The sequence below is a fragment of the Salvelinus namaycush genome, chromosome 14 (assembly GCF_016432855.1).
Source record: "Salvelinus namaycush isolate Seneca chromosome 14, SaNama_1.0, whole genome shotgun sequence".
In the NCBI taxonomy this organism is placed as follows: Eukaryota; Metazoa; Chordata; class Actinopteri; order Salmoniformes; family Salmonidae; genus Salvelinus; species Salvelinus namaycush.
In genome coordinates this window covers 35,796,517-35,816,753 of record NC_052320.1, presented here as the reverse complement: position 1 = coordinate 35,816,753, position 20,237 = coordinate 35,796,517, and the positions used below count along the sequence as shown (strand labels likewise).

Genomic DNA, 20,237 nt, shown 5'->3' with positions numbered 1-20,237 from the left:
TTGGAGGTATTTCACAACTTTTACTTTACTACATTCATAAAGAAAATATTGTACTTTTCACTCCATACATTTACCCTGACAACCCAAAGTACTCGTTACATTTTGAATGCTTAGCAGGACAGGAAAATTGTGAAATTCACACACTTATCAAGAGAACACGTGGCCATCCCTTCTGCCTATGGTCTGGCGGACTCACTAAACACAAATGCATATTTTATAAATAATGTCTGAGTGTTGGAGTGTGCCCCTGTCTATTCATGAATTTGAAAAACAAGAAAATGGTGCCGTCTGCTTTGCTTAACGTAAGGAATTTGAAATCATTTATACTTTTGATACTTAAGTATATTTTAGCGAATACATTTACTTTTGATACTTAAGTATATTTAAAACCAAATACTTTGACTTTTACTCAAGTAGTATTTTACTGGGTGACTGTCACTTGAGTAACTTTCTATTAAAAAAAGGTATCTATACTTTTACTCAAGTATGACAATTGGGTACTTTTTCCACCACTCCCCCACCCTGACAGCCTCTGTCTCTCTGTCTTGTTAAGCCCACTCTCCCTAAACTAGTGTTTCCCCCCCAACTTCAGTCCTCGAGTACCCCCCAACAGCACAACATTTTTGTCGTAGTCCCGGACAAAGTCACCTGATTAATCCAGAGCTTGATGATTAGTTTACAAGTTGAATCAGCTGACGTTGTCGGGGGGGGGGGGGGGGTACTCGAGGACAGGATTTGGGAAACACTACACTAAACCACCTTGTATAATCAGATCGAGAAGCTATGCCGTCACACCCAGCGCAGGGAGAGTAAAATCTGAGTGTGTTAATTCTGACGGCTACTATGTGCCTGAGTGAGTGAGAGCCAGGACCAGAAAATAGTCAGGACAGGCTTGACGGTGTGTTTTAAACTTGATTTCAATTTCACTGTTAACGATATTACAGTGGACCGGTAGTATCAAAATAAAAGTCAGGCAATCTGGGGCACAAAGCCACAGATTATCAACTACATCAGTGGAGGCATTTATCAAAGCATGCAACAAGTTAACACTTTTTGCAGTCTCATTGTTAGCTATGTCATAGGTTATTATGCATTCCATAACAGTATGTACAGCACACTGAACAAAAATATAAATACTACCGAGTTATAGTTCATTGTCCCGGGTTTGTGGCTGTCGAGATCCCTGCTGTTTGTTGTTATCAATCTTCTCCGTGACCTGCCCTGTCTGGAACTATGAGGAGTAACAGCGTAACCTACGTTGCTAGCTACCATGACAAAGACCAAAGCCGGCGGGAGTACCGTTGAGGACAGTGGTGTCTCTCTATCACACGTGTAGGATCTTTTAAAATGAGAAAAAAAGAGAGAAAAAAGAAAAGTAAAAAAGAAACCTACAAGCAGTTGTTACAACAACAAGAAAATAGTGTTTTGTCCAAAAACTGGTGAATTCCACTAATAAAATAATAGAAGACCTGACCAGAGAGGTCCAGGACCTGAAGAACAGCTTGCAGTTCTCCCAGGGTCAGCTCGATGAGTTGAAACAGGAGAACGGCAAGATGACAGCAATCTGTAAGTCATTGAGAGAGGACATCAGTTCTGTGTGTGAATCAATGATAACAATGACAGATCTGATTTATCTCGAGAGACAATCAAGGCGGAACATTGTTGTGGACAGAACTGCGGAATCTCCACATGAGACCAGGACAGAGTCTGAGGACAAAGTGAGGGAAATGATCTCTGAGAAATTGAAGATGGACCACAGGAAGATTGAGGTGGAGCGCGCCCACAGAACTGGAAAACCCACCCCCGGCCCAGGTGATAGACCCAGGCCGATAGAGGTCAAGTTCCTGAGGTTAAAGGACACGGTAGGTGTTCTGGAAAGAGCCAAGAACTTGAGAGGAACTCATATCTTCCTCAACGAGGACTATCCTGAAGCTGTGAGCCAGAAGAGGACAGAACTGATCCCAGCCATGAAAGCTGCCAGAGGCCCTGGGGACATTGCTTACATCCGCTATGACAGGCTTTGTCCACCCTACCTCCCAGAAGCCTGGAAGGATGAGAGAGCCAAGCCTATGGGTTTGTAGCTTAAACCCCGCAGCACGCACGCACACACACACAGACCAATTGATTAATGGACTGCTGAATATATTTTTTTAAATATTTTTTGCTTTGTTTGCTCTTTTCAGTATTAAGCCCATCTCTGATAAGCTACTCAGGAAAAGGCTGAAAATAGCCCATATTAATATATGTAGCCTTAGAAATAAGGTTCATGAAATCAATAACTTGCTAACATCAGATAACGTTCATATATTAGCCATTTCTGAGACTCACTTACTGTAGATAACACATTTGATGATACAGCAGTAGCAATACAAGGATATAACATCTATAGAAGAGACAGAAATTCTTATGGGGAGATGTTGCTGTACACACACACACATATTCAGAGCCATATCCCTGTAATGCTTAGAGAAGATCTTATGTCAAGTGTTATTGAAGTGTTGTGCCAAGTGAACCTGCAACCACATCTAAAGCCTTTTCTTTTGGGGTGTTGCTACAGGCCACCAAGTGCTAACAGTCAGTATCTAAATAATATGTGTGAAATACTTGATAGTGTATGTGATGTAAACAGAGAGGTCTACTTTCTTGGGGACCTGAATATTGTCTGGTTTTCATCAAGCTGTCCGCTCAAGAGGAATCTTCTTACTGTAACCAGTGCCTATAATCTGGTTCAGGTTATTAATCAACCTACCAGGGTGTTTACAAACACTACAGGAACAAGATCATCCACATGTATCGATCACATTTTTACTAATACTGTGAAACTTTGTTCTAAAGCTGTATCAGTACCCATTGGATGCAGCGATCACAATATAGTGGCTATATCCAGCTGGGCCTAAAATAGTGTAGAAGAGATCATACAAAATATTTTGCTGTGACTCTTATGTGGATGATGTTAAAAATATTTGTTGGTCTGATGTGATTAATGAGGAGCATCCAGACGCTGCATTTGATGAATTTATGAAAATGTTTCTTCCAATTATTTATACACATGCCCCTGTTAAGAAACGGACTGTTAGAACTGTTAAGGCTCCATGGCTTGATGAGGAATCGAACAACTGTATGGTTGAAAGAGATGGGGCAAAAGGAGTGGCTAAAAAGTCTGGCTGCACATGTGACTGGCTGACTTCCTGTAAATTGAGAAATGATGTGACTAAACTCAACAAAAAGAAGAAGAAACTGTATTATGAAGCCAAGATCAATGATATAAAGAATGATGGAAAAGAACTTGAGTACTTTAAATGAAATTATGGGCAGAAAGACAAATTCAACTACATCTTTCATCAAATCAGACGACTTATTCATCACAAACCATTTGATGTTGCCAATTATTTTAATGATTATTCCATTGGCAAAGTGGGCAAACTTAGGCAGGAAATGCCAACGACGAACAGTGAGAAATTGTATTCATGCATAAAAGAAAGAAAAGCATTGCAAGTTTGAATTTTGTAAAGTTAGTGTGGGAGAGGTGGAAAAAGTGTTATCGATCAATAATGACAAACCTCCTGGCATTGACAACTTAGATGGAAAGCTACTGAGGATGGTGGCTGACTCTATAGCCACTCCTATCTGTTATATTTTTTGTCTTTGTCCTCAGGCCTGGAAGGAAGCCAAAGTAATTCCGCTACCCAAGAGCGGTAAAGCGGCCTTTACTGGTTCTAACAGCAGACCTATAAGCTTGCTGCCAGGTCTTAGCAAACTGTTGGGGAAAAATTGTGTTTGACCAATTACAATGCTATTTCTCTGTAAACAAATTAACAACAGACTTTCAGCATGCTTATAAAGAAGGGCACTCAACATGTACTGCACTGACACAAATTACAGATTGCTTGAAAGAAATTGATAAGAAGATTGTGGGAGCTGTACGGTTAGATTTCAATGCAGCCTTTGATATTATTGACCATAACCTGTTGAAAAAAACGAGTTATGGCTTTTCAACCTCTGCCATATCGTGGAGGGTTTTCTATCATGGAAGCTTCTCTAATGTCAAAAATGTAAAAAGTGTGGTGAACCGCAGGGCAGCTCTCTAAGCCCTCTACTCTTTTCTATTCTTACCAATGACCTGCCACTGGTATTAAACAAAGCATGTGTGTCCATGTATGCTGATGATTCAACCATATACATGTGTCAGCAACCACAGCTAATGCAGTCACTGAAACCCTTAAAGAGTTGCAGTCTGTTTTGGAATGGGTGGCCAGTAATAAACTTGTATTGAACATCTAAAGCTAAGAGCATTGTATTTGGTACAAATCATTGTAGACCTCAGCTGAATCTGGTAATCAATGGGATGGCTGTTGAACAAGTTGAGAATAAATTACTTGGCGTTACTTTAGATTGTAAACTGTCATGTTCAAAACATATAGATTCAACGGTTGTAAAGATAGGGAGAGGTCTGGCCGTAATAAAGTGATGCTCTGCTTTTTTGACGCCACACTCCAAAAAGCAAGTTCCGCAGGCTCTAGTTTTGTCTAATCTTGATTATTGTCCAGTTGTGTGGTCCTGTGCTGCAAGGAAAGACCTAGTTAAGCTGCAGCTGGCCCGGAACAGAGCGGCACGTTTTGCTCTTAATTGTAATCAGAGGGCTGATATAAATACACTGCTCAAAAAAATAAAGGGAACACTTAAACAACACAATGTAACTCCAAGTCAATCACACTTCTGTGAAATCAAACTGTCCACTTAGGAAGCAACACTGATTGACAATAAATTGCACATGCTGTTGTGCAAATGGAATAGACAAAAGGTGGAAATTATAGGCAATTAGCAAGACACCCCCAATAAAGGAGTGATTCTGCAGGTGGTGACCACAGACCACTTTTCAGTTCCTATGCTTCCTGGCTGATGTTTTGGTCACTTTTGAATGCTGGCGGTGCTCTCACTCTAGTGGTAACATGAGACGGAGTCTACAACCCACACAAGTGGCTCAGGTAGTGCAGCTCATCCAGGATGGCACATCAATGCGAGCTGTGGCAAGAAGGTTTGCTGTGTCTGTCAGCGTAGTGTCCAGAGCATGGAGGCGCTATCAGGAGACAGGCCAGTACATCAAGAGACGTGGAGGAGGCCGTAGGAGGGCAACAACCCAGCAGCAGGACCGCTACCTCCGCCTTTGTGCAAGGAGTAGCACTGCCAGAGCCCTGCAAAATGACCTCCAGCAGCCCACAAATGTGCATGTGTCTGCTCAAACAGTCAGAAACAGACTCCATGAGGGTGGTATGAGGGCCCGACGTCCACAGGTGGGGGTTGTGCTTACAGCCCAACACCGTGCAGGACGTTTGGCATTTGCCAGAGAACACCAATATTGGCAAATTCGCCACTGGCGCCCTGTGCTCTTCACAGATGAAAGCAGGTTCACACTGAGCACATGTGACAGACGTGACAGAGTCTGCTGCGGTCCTGCTGCTGGGTTGTTGCCCTCCTACGGCCTCCTCCACGTCTCCTGATGTACTGGCCTGCAACATCCTCCAGCATGACCGGTTTGGCGGTGGGTCAGTCATGGTGTGGGGTGGCATTTCTTTGTGGGGCCGCACAGCCCTCCATGTGCTCGCCAGAGGTAGCCTGACTGCCATTAGGTACCGAGATGAGATCCTCAGACCCCTTGTGAGACCATATGCTGACACATGCACATTTGTGGCCTGCTGGAGGTCATTTTGCAGGGCTCTGGCAGTGCTACTCCTTGCACAAAGGCGGAGGTAGCGGTCCTGCTGCTGGGTTGTTGCCCTCCTACGGCCTCCTCCACGTCTCCTGATGTACTGGCCTGTCTCCTGGTAGCGCCTCCATGCTCTGGACACTACGCTGACAGACACAGCAAACCTTCTTGCCACAGCTCGCATTGATGTGCCATCCTGGATGAGCTGCACTACCTGAGCCACTTGTGTGGGTTGTAGACTCAGTCTCATGTTACCACTAGAGTGAGAGCACCGCCAGCATTCAAAAGTGACCAAAACATCAGCCAGGAAGCATAGGAACTGAGAAGTGGTCTGTGGTCACCACCTGCAGAATCACTCCTTTATTGGGGGTGTCTTGCTAATTGCCTATAATTTCCACCTTTTGTCTATTCCATTTGCACAACAGCATGTGCAATTTATTGTCAATCAGTGTTGCTTCCTAAGTGGACAGTTTGATTTCACAGAAGTGTGATTGACTTGGAGTTACATTGTGTTGTTTAAGTGTTCCCTTTATTTTTTTGAGCAGTGTACTATGCATGCCAGTCTCTCTTGGCTAAGAGTTGAGGAGAGACTGACTGCATCACTTCTTTTTATAAAGAAACATTGTGTTGAAAATCCCAAATTGTTTGCATAGTCAACTTACACACAGCTCTGACACACGCTTATCCCACCAGACATGCCACCAGGGGTCTTTTCACAGTCCACAAATCCAGAACAAATTCAAAAAAGTGTACAGTATTATATAGAGCACTAATTGCATGGAACTACCTTCCATCTCATATTGGTCAAATTAACAGCAAACCTGGCTTTAAAAAAAAACATAAAGGAACCCCTCGGAGCACAACACCTCTCCCCTATTTGACCTAGATAGTTTGTGTGTATGCATTGATATATAGGCTACGTGTGCCTTTAAAAAAAATGTAGGTAGTTCTGTCTTTGAGCTGTTCTTGTCTATTGATGTTCTGTATTAGCTCATTCTGTACAATGTTTCATGTGGATCCCAGGAATGGGGATCCTAATAAAATACCCCAAAATATAAAAGGAAATCAGTCCATTGAAATAAATTCATTAGGCCCTAATCTATGGATTTCATATGGCTGGGCAGGGGTGCAGCCATGGGTTGGCATAGGCCCACCCACTTGGCAGCCAGGCCCAGTCAGTAAGGACTTTTTTCCCCACAAAAGGGCTTTATTACAGACATAAATACTCCTCAGCACCACCCCACCTCCCCTCAGACGATCCCGCAGGTGAAGAAGCCGGATGTGGAGGTCCTGGGCTGGCGTGGTTACACGTGGCCTGCAGTTGTGAGGCCGGTTGGACGTACAGCCAAATTCTCTAAAATGATGTAGGGATCTATTAGTAGAGAAATGAACATTCAATTATCTGGCAACATGCTGTTTAATCAGCTTTTTGATATGCCACACCTGTCAGGTGGATGGATTACCTTGGCAAAGAAAACATTTTCAATAACAGGGATGTAAACAAATATGCACAGAACATTTTAGAGAAAAAAGCTTTTTGTGCGTATGGAACATTTCTGGGATTTTTTTTATTTCAGCTCATGAAACATGGGACCAACACTTTACATGTTGCATTTATATTTTTGTTCAGTGTAATTAGAATGATGAAAGAGGATGGTTTCCATATCATTCAGCGTAGAGCGGGCCAAGCCGCATAAAATCCATGAACAAGTGACTGAACACTGACTGCTCGTGCTCAACGTGGGGACTTCATAATGCACAACCTGGCATGGGAGCGGGGCCGTATGAACTGCAAATAAAAGCGAGGGTGGGCTTTCCCTCAGTTTCCTGCCACAGGAGATGCACAGGGAATTAGGAAGTGCCAACAGTTCAGATGCTTATCAAAACGTGGCTGAAAATACAGCAGTAAACTGCATGCAGAAGTTTGCCTCCCCATTCATGCTCACATGGAGACGGGGAGCGATTTTAAAGCCAGTTTAGAGTGTGGGTATCGAGGGATGCTAACCATTAGATTATCCTACATGCACAGTCGGGCCTGGTAATTAGGTCACCTGTCGGGACAACCGATAGTGACCACATTTGCTCCTTTACTTCAGTGAATGGCACAAAATCATGCTTGAAAACAGTCATCTATTCTCATGTCATTGCATGCGTTCGATCCTGCTGCCCCCGTTTTCAATAAGGCATAGGGGCAATAACGCACACTAGGGCTAGGCATTATAGTAAGCCCAATCTCTGTCCATTCCACATGAGTACAGTGACTGACATTTGTCACGAAAAGTAGCTACCCATCAGTCAGAGCGCTGTCTGCTGATAGAATGCCCGTTCGTGAATGCCGGAATTTGGCTGTTAGACCAATGAGCAAAGATTTCTCATCTGAGTGGAGAAGTGCAACTGAAGCACAAAAGTGTGAAGAAGTCAAGCAGAAATTACAATAAGAATCATTTTAGACCAGCGTTTGCAAAACGCAGCAAGATATTTCTTATGCTTGTCATCTTTTTTTTTTTTTCTCTGTGTGAAAAACATAATTCTGGGTTAACACGACCCCTGTGATACAAAATCTGGTCACAGCAACCCAGCTGCAAAGTGTCCTGACAATCGCCTGCAGTCTGTCATGTTTTCATTCAGGTGATTCTCCTCTATTCACAGGGCCTTGTAATGCACTCAGACAAGTTATGAAGTGCCAGTGTAAATTGTTCTTCTTATTCCTACAGGCTCTCTCTCTATACAGCCAGTCTTATCCTCCCCCCATCTTTTACAGCCCATCTATTCCTCTTCTGTCTCTCAGCAACATTTAAAAAATTATAAAAAAATTAAACATCAATATACCATTATTCATTAATTTCGCCCTCCTCGGAATAATAAAACAAGGTCAGTGAAGAAAGAACGAAATGTGCAAAAATGTTAGGAGGCTATTGGTTCAAACGAGCCCTAATGGCACTTCTACTTCGATGACAATAGAATTGAGGCAACAGTTTGTTTTCAAAACTATATTTTAATTCCTTTAAAAAAGCTGCTACACTTAGAATTTCTCTGAATTTCTCCACTATGTGGAAGCTAGGTGAATTGAGACAGGACTATGCTGCATTCAAAACAAAATCTTCCCCTCATCCCATTTCCCCATAACATGATGGATTTGGTTCCCAGCTGTAAAATGTTTTTTTGTTGTTATTGAAAATATATTTCACAGGGATTTAGACAGTACAATGACTCCCTACACTATTCAGTGCTCGTTTTCTCACATAAACTGAAATTGAGCAAACAGCGTAGAATTTTAGCAACCAGGAAATTACAGCGATTTCTACACTGTAAATAGTCAAAACAGCTCTCCCGTTTTGACAACAGATGCCACTTTAGCAGGAGAAATAAATAAGCGAATAACACAAGACAATCACAACACTGGCGGGTAAGTAACACTTTAAAACATAATTTCACTATTACTGCAGATATATGGTCATTTTCTGAAATTACAACGCAAACATTTTAAGAAATCCTATTTGTAGCACCTTTAACTAGCTTGAAGGGGCAAACTGCAGTTCAAACAATAAAGCGGTCACTCCTAAGGGCAAGAGAAATGTAACCACTCAAATTCATACAGAACTATGGACCAAGGACTGACCATCCATGAATTCAAAATGACAGTTTTAACCATGTTTTGAGGCTACCCGGCGTAAGTGTTTAAGTCAAACAAGCATATTTTGGGTAAGACAATTGAAGTCAGCGCAAGAGGCATTTATATTCTTTAAGAATCAATGAGTATATATATCATGAATTTAGTCAATAAATAGATGTAGCAAATCGCCACTTTAAGTATGGCGCTGAATATTACTGCAGCTACGGTCGCTTACACAATAAACAAGATACAAAACGTGATTATCCCGTCTCAGTGTCAAGTTTGATGATATGCCAATAACATTTTAAGAAAATGTCCAAGCGTGTCAGTGGGCTGAAAGTAGTGGTGTTATGCATTTCTCCGCCAAGAGAGGAATTCTCAGCTTGAATGTCGGGCCCAGCACCTCACGCTCAACAAGACTGAGCTGCTCTTCCTCCCGGGGAAGGCCTGCCCGCTCAAAGACCTCTCCATCAAATCGACAACTCTACGGTGCCCCCCTCCCTGAGTGCAAAGAACTAAATAAGCTTTGTTGTACAATTATCAGACAATACACTGCATTTCAAACAGTCAGGAACAATCTAATGAATTCAGGGCTTGTAAAATTATACCTAGGCTAAATATAAGCCTTCCACAACCACATGGACCACATTCATAAAACACAGACTAGACAGCTAGCACATAATAGTATTGTGGCTAAAATGCAGCAAGCAGTACCGCAATGCCGCACGCAGCAGAAACTGAGCATACATTTTCCCAGAATCATATTCATTGATACTGTTGCTGTTGGACCAAACCTCAAATGCAAATAGCGAGTTGAAAATGCTTGTTGTCAGAGAGGAAGAAGTGATCTTTCGTCTTTGCTGTTGTAAGTGGCAGGGGGAGGGGTCTTGGTGTCTGTGTACGAGTGAGAAATTCCATAGTGCTCACAGAAGGAGCGAAGGAGACGAGACCAAAAATAAATAATAATCATAAAAAACGAAAATAATACTTGATTCTTGCGATACGGGCATTTGGAACATTGCGCCGGTCACATACAGTACCGGTCAAAAGTTTGGACACACCTACTCATTCAAGAGTTATTTATTTAAACTATTTTCTTCATTGTAGAATAATAGTGAAGACATACAAACTATGAAATAACACATGGAATCATGTAGTAACCAAACACGTTTTAAATCAAAATATATTTGAGATTCTTCAAAGTAGCCACCCTTTGCCTTGATGACAGCTTTGCACTCTTGGCATTATCTCAACCAGCTTCACCTGGAATGCTTTTCCAACAGTCTTGAAGGAGTTCCCACATATGCTGAGCACTTATTGGCTGCTTTTCCTTCACTCTGCGGTTCAACTCATCCCAAACAATCTCAATTGGGTTGAGGTCGGTCGATTGTGGAGGGCAGTTCATCTGATGCAGCACTCCATCACTCTCCTTCTTGGTCACATAGCCCTGACACAGCCTGGAGGTGTGTTGGGTCATTGTCCTGTTGAAAAACAAATGATAGTGGGACTAAGCGCAAACCAGATGGGATGGCGTATCGTTGCAGAATGCTGTGATAGCCATGCTGGTTAAGTGTGCCTTGAATTCTAAGATCATCCGTTCACCTACTCTGCGTCTCACAAAGACATGGTGGTTGGAACCAAAAATCTCACATTTGGACTCATCAGACCAAAGGAAAGAACTCCACCGGTCTAATGTCCATTGCTCGGGTTTCTTGGCCCAAGCAAGTCTCTTCTTCTTATTGGTGTCCTTTACTAGTGGTTTCTTTGCAGCAATTCAACCATGAAGGCCTGATTCACGCAGTCTCCTCTGAACAGTTGATGTTGAGATGTGTCTGTTACTTGAACTCTGTGAAGCATTTATTTGGGCTGCAATTTCTGAGGCTGGTAACTCTAATGAACTTATCCTCTGCAGCAGAGGTAACTCTGGGTCTTCCTTTACTGTGTTGGTCATCATGAGGAAGTTTCATCATAGCACTTGATGGTTATTGCGACTGCAATTTTCTGGATTGATTGACCTTCCTGTCTTAAAGTAATGATGGACTGTCATTTCTCTTTGCTTATTTGAGCTGTTGTTGCCATAATACGGACTTGGTCTTTTACCAAATAGGGCTATCTTATGTATACCACCCCTACCTTGTCACAACACAACTGATTGGCTCAAATGCAACAAGGATAGAAATTCCACAAATGAACTTTTAACAAGGCACACCTGTTAATTGAAATGCATTCCAGGTGACCTCATGAATCTGGTTGAGAGAATGCCAAGAGTGTGCAAAGCTGTCAAGGCAAAGGGTGGCTACTTTGAAGAATCTCAAATATAAAACATATTTTGATTTGTTTAACACTTTTTTGATTACTACATGATTCCATGTGTTATTTCATAGTTTTGATGTCTTCACTATTAATCCACAATGTATAAAATAGTACAAATAAAGAAACCCTTGAATGAGTATGTGTGTCCAAACCCTTGACTGGTAGTGTAGATTTAGAAAAATGGGATTGTATTTTTCTTCCCTTTTTACATTACAAGTAAAAATGGAAATCGACAACTCTATCTGACTCGGTCTTCATCGGTTTCTTTCTTGTAAGCATTTTCCTATCCTGGAGTCAGACCTTGTGGGAATCTGTGGTAGAGAAGATAAATGTATGACAATTTAGCATAGACACTACATTACATCTAGTTATCATCATCATGATTTATATAGTTTAGGCATATAGCTAGCTAGTTGTGGTGTTACCCAGCTAAAAATAATAGTCCTTGCTAACACTAATAAATAAGTTACCTGCATTGAAAATGAACTAAGTGTATTGACACAAGTAGCTAGCTAGCAAGCTAGTGTTAAGATGCTGGGTGTGTCTCACGTAATAACCTTGGGTAATGGATACCCTGAGAACAAGGTTCAGGGAAGGTAAGACCATCGAGCCCAGTTAACGTTAACTAGCTAGAGAGTAGCAACCATACCATATTCCACAACCTTTAGCTATTTCACCACCTTTAACTAGCTAGCCAAGGTTAGAAAACTAGCTAGCTAATAAAAAAAAGTTGAACTCCCGATTGCATGGAAAGTCTATTCTGTTTTAGGTAATACGCTAGCTAGACTAATGGGCAAGCCCGTCAAAAACAAAAACGTACTTTCGCTCTCCCGTGTTGACGTTTTTGGACCTACAACACTGTTTCTTTCACTGCAATGTCTGGATTTTGTACTTTGACTTTCTCGACCCCGTTCTTTGCACACTTGTTACATGATGTCGATGTCAACACGTGGGCTTGTTTGAGGTGGTCGTTATTTCGAGCGAGTTGTGCAGATCAATGCTCCCTCAAATTTTTGTTCAACACTGAGCAAATTTCAGGTTGGCTGAGCGCAAACTTGAATGTTGTGAAACTTGTGCAAATTCCAGCGTGCGTTTACAGTGAACTGAAGCTGTACCCACATTAAGTTACAGTTTCAGAAAGTGGTCAAGTAGGCTACTGTGGCTGCCAGAGTGGCCTGCCATAAAAAACAATGGAGAAAACACATCCCATAACATTTTAACGTGGAAATAGCTGTTTTATCATTCAGCCTACAGTAGCAGCCAATGTGTGGTTTTCAATGTAGGCCTACATTCCATGAGACTTTCGAAAGGAAAAAAAGTATGCAGAGCTTGACTGTAACCTGTTTATCCACTTGTCCTTCAGACAAGGAGGTGACTAAAAGGTTTGTGTTGTTTGATGCAAGAAACCACTTTACAAAAATAAAATTCATTATTATTCACATGCCATTATTAGAGAGAATCAGACAAACGATGCTACCCTCTGCCTATTGGCTACTGGGCTTATTCAAGCCCGTCTCAATACAAAACTGCCCCTTTAAGAAAAAGAATTTAAAAAAAAAAATCTTTACCCGACTCACGTTTCAAAGATGTCTTGTGCCCTTGTAAGAAACAATCACTCCCCCATTGCTGACTGAAAATGATCTAGGACTGGACTAATAACTCACTAATTAGCAAAGGATATGAACAAACGTGCACACATGGCTACATGCAGCTCTGGCTTTGATATCAAAACAAGCACATCTAGTCACGACCGCTCATGCTGTAAACACAGTCCAGTTCAAAGTGAATGGCACAAATCCATTATAGCAATGGTCTATTTGCATAAAGTCCTGCAGCTCTGATTGGTTATGCCGCACCGGTCTGCGTAGAGTACAGGCTGGGTCGAGCATGTTCACACAATTGAATCCTACTCCGATATGTTCTGCCTAAAACAAAATCTCTTGTATAGTTCGTTTTGTTTCGGTATGTTGCATTGAAAGTGGCTAATATTGCGTTGACTCTATCACAATTCCCAAAGTAAAGGGAAACGTTGATAGTGTTAACTAAGGCGGAAAACTCTAGAACATTTTGTTCAGTTCAATCTTGTGCTTCTCTGTGCGAGGTTATTTATTCTGTACCAAGGAATCTCATCCAAAACTGAGACTGTTCCTCAACAGTGAAACCCGTGCAAGGTTACAGTGCATTCGGAAAGTATTCAGACCCAGTCACGTTTTCCACATTTTATTACGTTACAGCCTTATTCTAAAATTGAATAAATACAATTCTTCATCAATCTATACATGACAAAGCAAAAACAGGTTTAGAAAGACAAAACAGAACTACCTTATTTACATAAGTATTCAGACCCTTTGCGATGAGACTCGAAATTGAGCTCAGGTCCATCCTGTTTCCATTGATCATGCTAGAGATGTTTCTACAACTTGATTAGAGTCTTGTGGTAAATTCTTGTGGTAAATTCATTGATTGGACATGATTTGGAAAGCCACACACCTGTCTATATAAGGTCCCAAAGTTGACGGTGCATGTCAGAGCAAAAACCAAGCAATGAGGTCGAAGGAATTGTCCGTAGAGCTCCGAGACAGGATTGTGTCAAGGCACAGATCTGGGGAAGGGTACCAAAAATATGTCTCCAACATTGAAGATCCAAGAATACAGTGGCCTCCATCATTCTTAAATGGAAGGAGTTTGGAACCACCAAGACTCTTCCTAGAGCTGGCCGCCTGGCCAAACTGAGCAATCGGGGAAGAAGGGCCTTGGTCAGGGAGGTGACCAAGAACCCGATGGTCACTGACAGAGCTCCTCTGTGGAGATGGGAGAACCTTCCAGAAGGACAACCATCCCTGCAGCACTCCACCAATCAGGCCTTAATGGTAGAGTAGCCAGACCGAAGCCAATCCTCAGTAAAAAGGCACATAACAGCCCACTTGGAGTTTGCCAAAAGGCACCTAAAGAATCTCAGACCATGAGAAACAACTCTCTGGTCTGATGAAACCAAGATTGAACTCTTTGGCCTGAATGCCAAGCTTCACGTCTGGAGGAAACCTGGCACCTTCATGCTGTGGGGATGTTTTTCAGCGGCAGGGATTGGGAGACTAATCAGGATCGAAGGAAAGATGAACGGAGCAAAATACAGAGACCCTTGATGAAAACCTGCTCCAGAGCGCTCAGGACTTCAGACTGGGCCGAAGGTTCACCTTCCAAAAGGAAGGACAACAACTCTAAGAACACAGCCAAGGCAACACAGGAGTGGCTAAGAACACAGCCAAGGCAACACAGGAGTGGCTTCGGGACAAGTCTCTGAATGTCAGTGGCCCAGCCAGAGCCCGGACTTGAACCCGATATAACATCTCTGGAGAGACCTGAAAATAGCTGTGCAGCAACGGTCCTCATCCAACCTGACAAGAGCTTGAGGATCTGGACAGAAGAATGGGAGAAACTCCCCAAATACTGGTGTGCCAAGCTTGTTGCGTCATACCAAAGACAACTTGAGGCTACAATCGCTGCCTCAGTACAAAGTACTGAGTAAAGAATCTGAATGCTTATGTAAATGTAATATCAGTTTTTTTTATTCATTATAAATTAGCAACTTTTCCTGAAAACCTGTTTTTATTGTGTCATTATGGGGTATTGTGTGTCGATTAATCAATTTTAAAATAAGGCAGTAGCCTAACAAAATGTGGAAAAAGTCAAGGGGTCTCAATACTTTCCGATGCATGCATGCATGTATGTATGTATGTATGTATGTATGTATGTATGTATGTATGTATGTATGTATGTATGTATATATATAACTGCTCGACTAAAACAATCTCGGTCGACCAACAGCCTAACAATCGACCAGTCAACTAATTGGTGTCAGCCCTAAAACCATTATTCAACCAAGCTTTATAGGCATACAATTTGTCAAGCACGAATGACTCACATTTCTAACCATAACTTTTTTGAATGTGTCAAAATTGTAATTGATGATTAAATAAATCGACCCATTGTCAAATGCACAGTCAAATGATTCAACAATTTAAAGTATAACAAAAATAAAAAATAGTTTCTGGCTCCGTTTTTGCCATCAAGACTCCAGAGCCCTTATTGCAGAGTTGTGTCAGGGAGGTGGTAGGTTATCAATTGGCTAACAATTATCACGTGGTTTGTGCAGGCAGAAATATTGTGAGTTGGGATGCTATAGGACACTTTTACACTTTGTAACAAGCATGGTAACATGCTTTGTTACACCACTATAATTAGACTGCAATTACAGTGTAGCTATGAATTATTACAAATAATTACAATACTTGTTACAGTGTAATTACTTATGTAATAAGGACCCGTTAAAAATCCATTTCAATTGCACTTTGTTACGCAACAAAATGTGAAACTATTCAATGGGGTGTAGATTACTATAGGCACTATTTTTACTTTGAATAAGTTATAATATTTTGATATTGATTACTGCACTGTTGGGTAGAACTTGCAAGTTAAGCATTTCACTGTACTTGTGCATGTGACAATACAACTTAAACATGGTATCTTATGTCCGGCCAGGGCTGGCAGACACTAGCTGGCCGCATCTTTTTTATGTAAATATGTTTTTCATGGCATGCGTCTGTGGTGCATGCACTTATGTCATCATTGAAAACAATTAAACAACCAAATAAGATCAGCAGTGGGATCTAAGATAACATGTGTAGCCTATAGGATGTCACTGACAGTTGCAGTCATAAGACTAACTAGTTTAACTAAGGCTCTCCAACTACAGTCCTGAAGTACAGACTTTTAGTCAATCTGTACTCATCTCTATCACATCTGTTTCAAATGACCAACTAAGCATGATCGTATTCAGTCTGGGCCATATTAGGTGAAAGGCCTTATCAGGCAGTAACTTACGCTCGAAATCAGACTCGTCGGACCCGTCTTCGTCTCCATTTGACTCGGTTTGCATCGGCTCCCCATCAAACATCACTCCTTTCCCGAGCTTGACAGCAGCACCCGCCCCATCTTGGCTTCTGGTGTCCCGCAAGCGCGTGAAATATTGCACGGCGAATTCCACCAGGTCCGGTGGCCTCTGTCGAAGCACCTCCACCGTGTAGCCTTGCAGCAATTCCGTCAATCCCACCGGTATCTCGATACTCATGACTGTGTTTAGATGGCGCTACCTAACTACAAATATGTTCAGGTATACTGTGTTTTTCTTACAAAAATATAAATGTAGCTAGCTACGAATTCTATCAGTCCATGTGTAGCACGCTAGTTAACTACTGCTACTGTGAGATAGCTGACACTGGTAATAGCTTCAGAGAAACTGGGTTAGCCTGCTGACATTGATGAGCAGTTCACTGGAGAGGTTGCTTAGTTTAGCCAGCTAACACAATGTCCAAGCAAATAGTGACACTTCGAAGGGAGGTCGGTCTTGTGTAAAGAATGAAATATGACCAGTGACGTTAGCGTTAGTTTATGATATCTGACTGAGCTGTCAAGTTGGGTAAGTTAGCGTTAGTTAGATAGCTCGCTAGATGCTTTTATGACAGCTGACCCGTAAACGTTAGCACAAATGATAACGACCGTTAGCTGGTTCCCTCGCTGGCCTCCCTGTTCTCTGTATTTCGCCTCCTCTTTTTCGCCCGTCTCCTTGCCAGGGTAGCGACTCAACCCCTCCAGCTAATGGTATAGCCGATCAATATCAACAGCACGGAAAAATGTACCTAGCTAGATAGCGAACTAATTATATCCAATCTGAGTTAAACTAACTAGCGAACAGACAACGTAGCTACTTACTACTGTTACACCAGCTAGCAAACTATCCAGCTAATTTAGCATATAATTAATGATACATTCACAAGTCCCACCCTCCAAAGTAACAGTTAACTTTAGCTAGCCAGGTTAGCTAACCGGTTTGTTCCGATTAAAGAAACTAACTAGAACATATAATTAAATACGACGGCTGACTTAGTATTGTACGCATAAAAAACGGCGGTTATAGCTAATCGATCACGTTACTTTAGCTAGCTACCCGTAACTAAACTAGCTGGCTAGCTAGAAGCGTCTGATGTTACGATTGCAGACAGTTCAGACAATCCGAAACCGGCGTATCCCAAGCTCCTGTAAACAAGGAGCGTCAGGGACAACCTAGACGTTACCTTGAATCCAAATTACCCAGTGTTTCAAAAAACGTAAAATAAAAATGTGGTATGTTGGGTATCGTCACTTGTGATATTCGGTAAATCCGTTTCTGCCTACAGTTGAGGCTCTTCTTTTTTTTTTTTTTTGCTCCACCACACGAGCGTTATTTCGGGGGCGTGGTCACTTTACAGGGATGAACGTAAGACACGGTTGATTGACCAATCCCCTCGAAGACTCATGACACGCAAGGATTTATTGCGTTCGTTTTAAGGCCGAAGGGGCGTGCACAGCGGAGGACGATAAAGGAGGGGCGACAGACGCTGACCAGTGACGTCTGTCTGAATGGGCGCGTTCGATATTGCAGCCGGCTTTAAAGGCGAGTAAAGATGGACTAATCTACAAATCACCGTGCATCAGAAATAACTACTCAAATAGCTACTCAGTATTGTTTGTAGATCACTGTCGGTCAAAATTTACCCATGAAATATCATGGTTTTGATGCTCTCGAACACGGCCTTAGAGTGGCGCACCAAGCATATCAAAGGGAAGGAATTGGGAACACAATTGTATTATAATCGATATATATATTTGGTCAATGCATTTCAATAAGAATACAGTGTATTTGTATTTCTTTCAAGACAACAGTATTTGTATTACCTGTAGTTGGCCCTGTCTGTTTTATTGGGGCCCAACAGGTAGGCCCTGTCTATTTAGGCCCTATATATTTTGACCATATTTGGCCTATATGGGCCAAATCAAACAGACCCTAGTTGTGGCCTTTCTTACAACTGTGTTAAGAATCTCCCCACATAATCACCGGAGCCAATTCATGGATGGCTTTCCCACATGTATGCAACAGGTTGTATGGCAAATATAATGCAGCCTTTTCCTGGTCTCCCTTACCTCAGAGGCATAGTTAAAGCATTTGCCATGATCACATTGGAACTGGCTGACTTCAAATCCTCAGATTAACCGACCACTTGTAGAGTCTTGCCTTCAGTCTCCCTCTGGTGGATAAAGTAGTACAATAGCCAAAGAGTATATAGTTATGCTACAACAACAGTGTCGTTCTGAACAATATTTCCCAAGCCCTGTAAAATGAGCTACATAATACTAGTGGTTAATCTCTATGGTAAAACAGTGATTCATTCATTCCCTGGGGAGGTTCATCTTTTGGCACAGGCTCTGTTTTTGTTTTTTACTGGGTAAAAATGATGCAGCACTGAGAATAATTGACAGTGACAGATGGGGATGCAGATGTTTTGGACCCTTCCAATTGGCTCACAGCGCTCCTTGTTATTATTATTTTTTTTAGAATCAAGGCTTTAGGGTTTGTCGTTACGGTAATGTGGGTCCCAGCAGTCTGTGTATATAGTGTGACAGTAAGGCCTGGCTATTCATGACTGTGTTTGTTTGTTGATTGAAAGAGAACCAAACAGTGGAATAAGGTGGACACAGCCAGACTTACTAATGGGTTTGGATTTCATCACCGACATCCATTCTGCATTTACCATTCTATTGTGCTCCCAATATGCCATCAGTGGTGTCAACCCCATATCATGAAAAGACTGGACAATTCACAAAATCGCTTTAGGGAACACTACAATTCTGTACCTTGATATGGCGTGTTACAGGATGATTGATTTTCATGTATGATAAGTATTTGTTTAATGTTTGAAATGTTTATCTATGCGAGTTGTTTACAGAAGTCCAGAGAGGACATATGAAGGGGGAAAAAAGCCCTTGTGTCGAGATCACAACTTATTTATCGCATGATCACAACATAAATCAAGTTTGTTTTGTAGAGATCACGAGATAAACTCTATGAACAGGAGTGGATGCATTGATAATAGATTGACAGTATGGCATGCTAGCATCATGCTTTCATTTGTGTTTGGAGCTCATTGTCAGTTCATAAGTTAGAATGTTAGCAAGCTAAATGTCCGTTACCTTGACCTAAGAGCTCTTGGGGAATCTAAGCCCTTGTAGGGATTTTAAGCCCTCAGTGATGACTGACAGGCAACACTGTCTCCCAGGCTGTATGCCACCCCCAAGACCACAGCCAATCGCATGCAAGCAACACCGCTACAGTGCCTTCAGAAAGTATTCCTACCCCATCCATCTACACACAATACCCCATAATGACAAAGTGGAAACATGTTTTTAGAAATGTTTGCAAATTGATTGAAAATGAAATGCAGAAATATGTCATTTACATATCAAAGGGGTTGAATACTCAAGACTCAAGACTTTTCTGCTTTTCATATTTTATTCATTTGTAAACATTTCCAAAAACACCAATTCCACTTTGACATTATGGGGTATTGTTTGTAGGCCAGTGACAATTTTTTTTTTGAATAATATTTACATAGTGCTTATCAGATTCAATTTCAGCCTCAGAGCTTGATCAGATTCAATAGCAGTCTCAGAAGCTGATAAATCAGGATCCTAACTTGTAGGCTGTTTCATAGGTAAAGCTCCTAGCAGTCAGTG

The 20,237-nt window shown here is 41.8% G+C and overlaps 1 protein-coding gene across 2 annotated transcripts in view; it reads right to left on the bottom strand.

The window, feature by feature from the left end:
• The window catches only part of LOC120059453 (cAMP-dependent protein kinase type II-alpha regulatory subunit-like), a 45,387-nt gene extending 27,488 nt beyond the window's left edge, over window positions 1-17,899 (bottom strand). The window contains exon 1 of one of the 2 annotated variants that reach the window (XM_039008506.1): window positions 16,512-17,899. In XM_039008506.1, the coding sequence (XP_038864434.1) occupies window positions 16,512-16,758 (247 nt within the window). In that variant the 5' untranslated portion in view covers window positions 16,759-17,899. The remainder of the gene's footprint in view (window positions 1-16,511) is intronic. The other variant, XM_039008507.1, reaches the window with a different exon arrangement.
• Window positions 17,900-20,237: the final 2,338 nt, after the last annotated feature.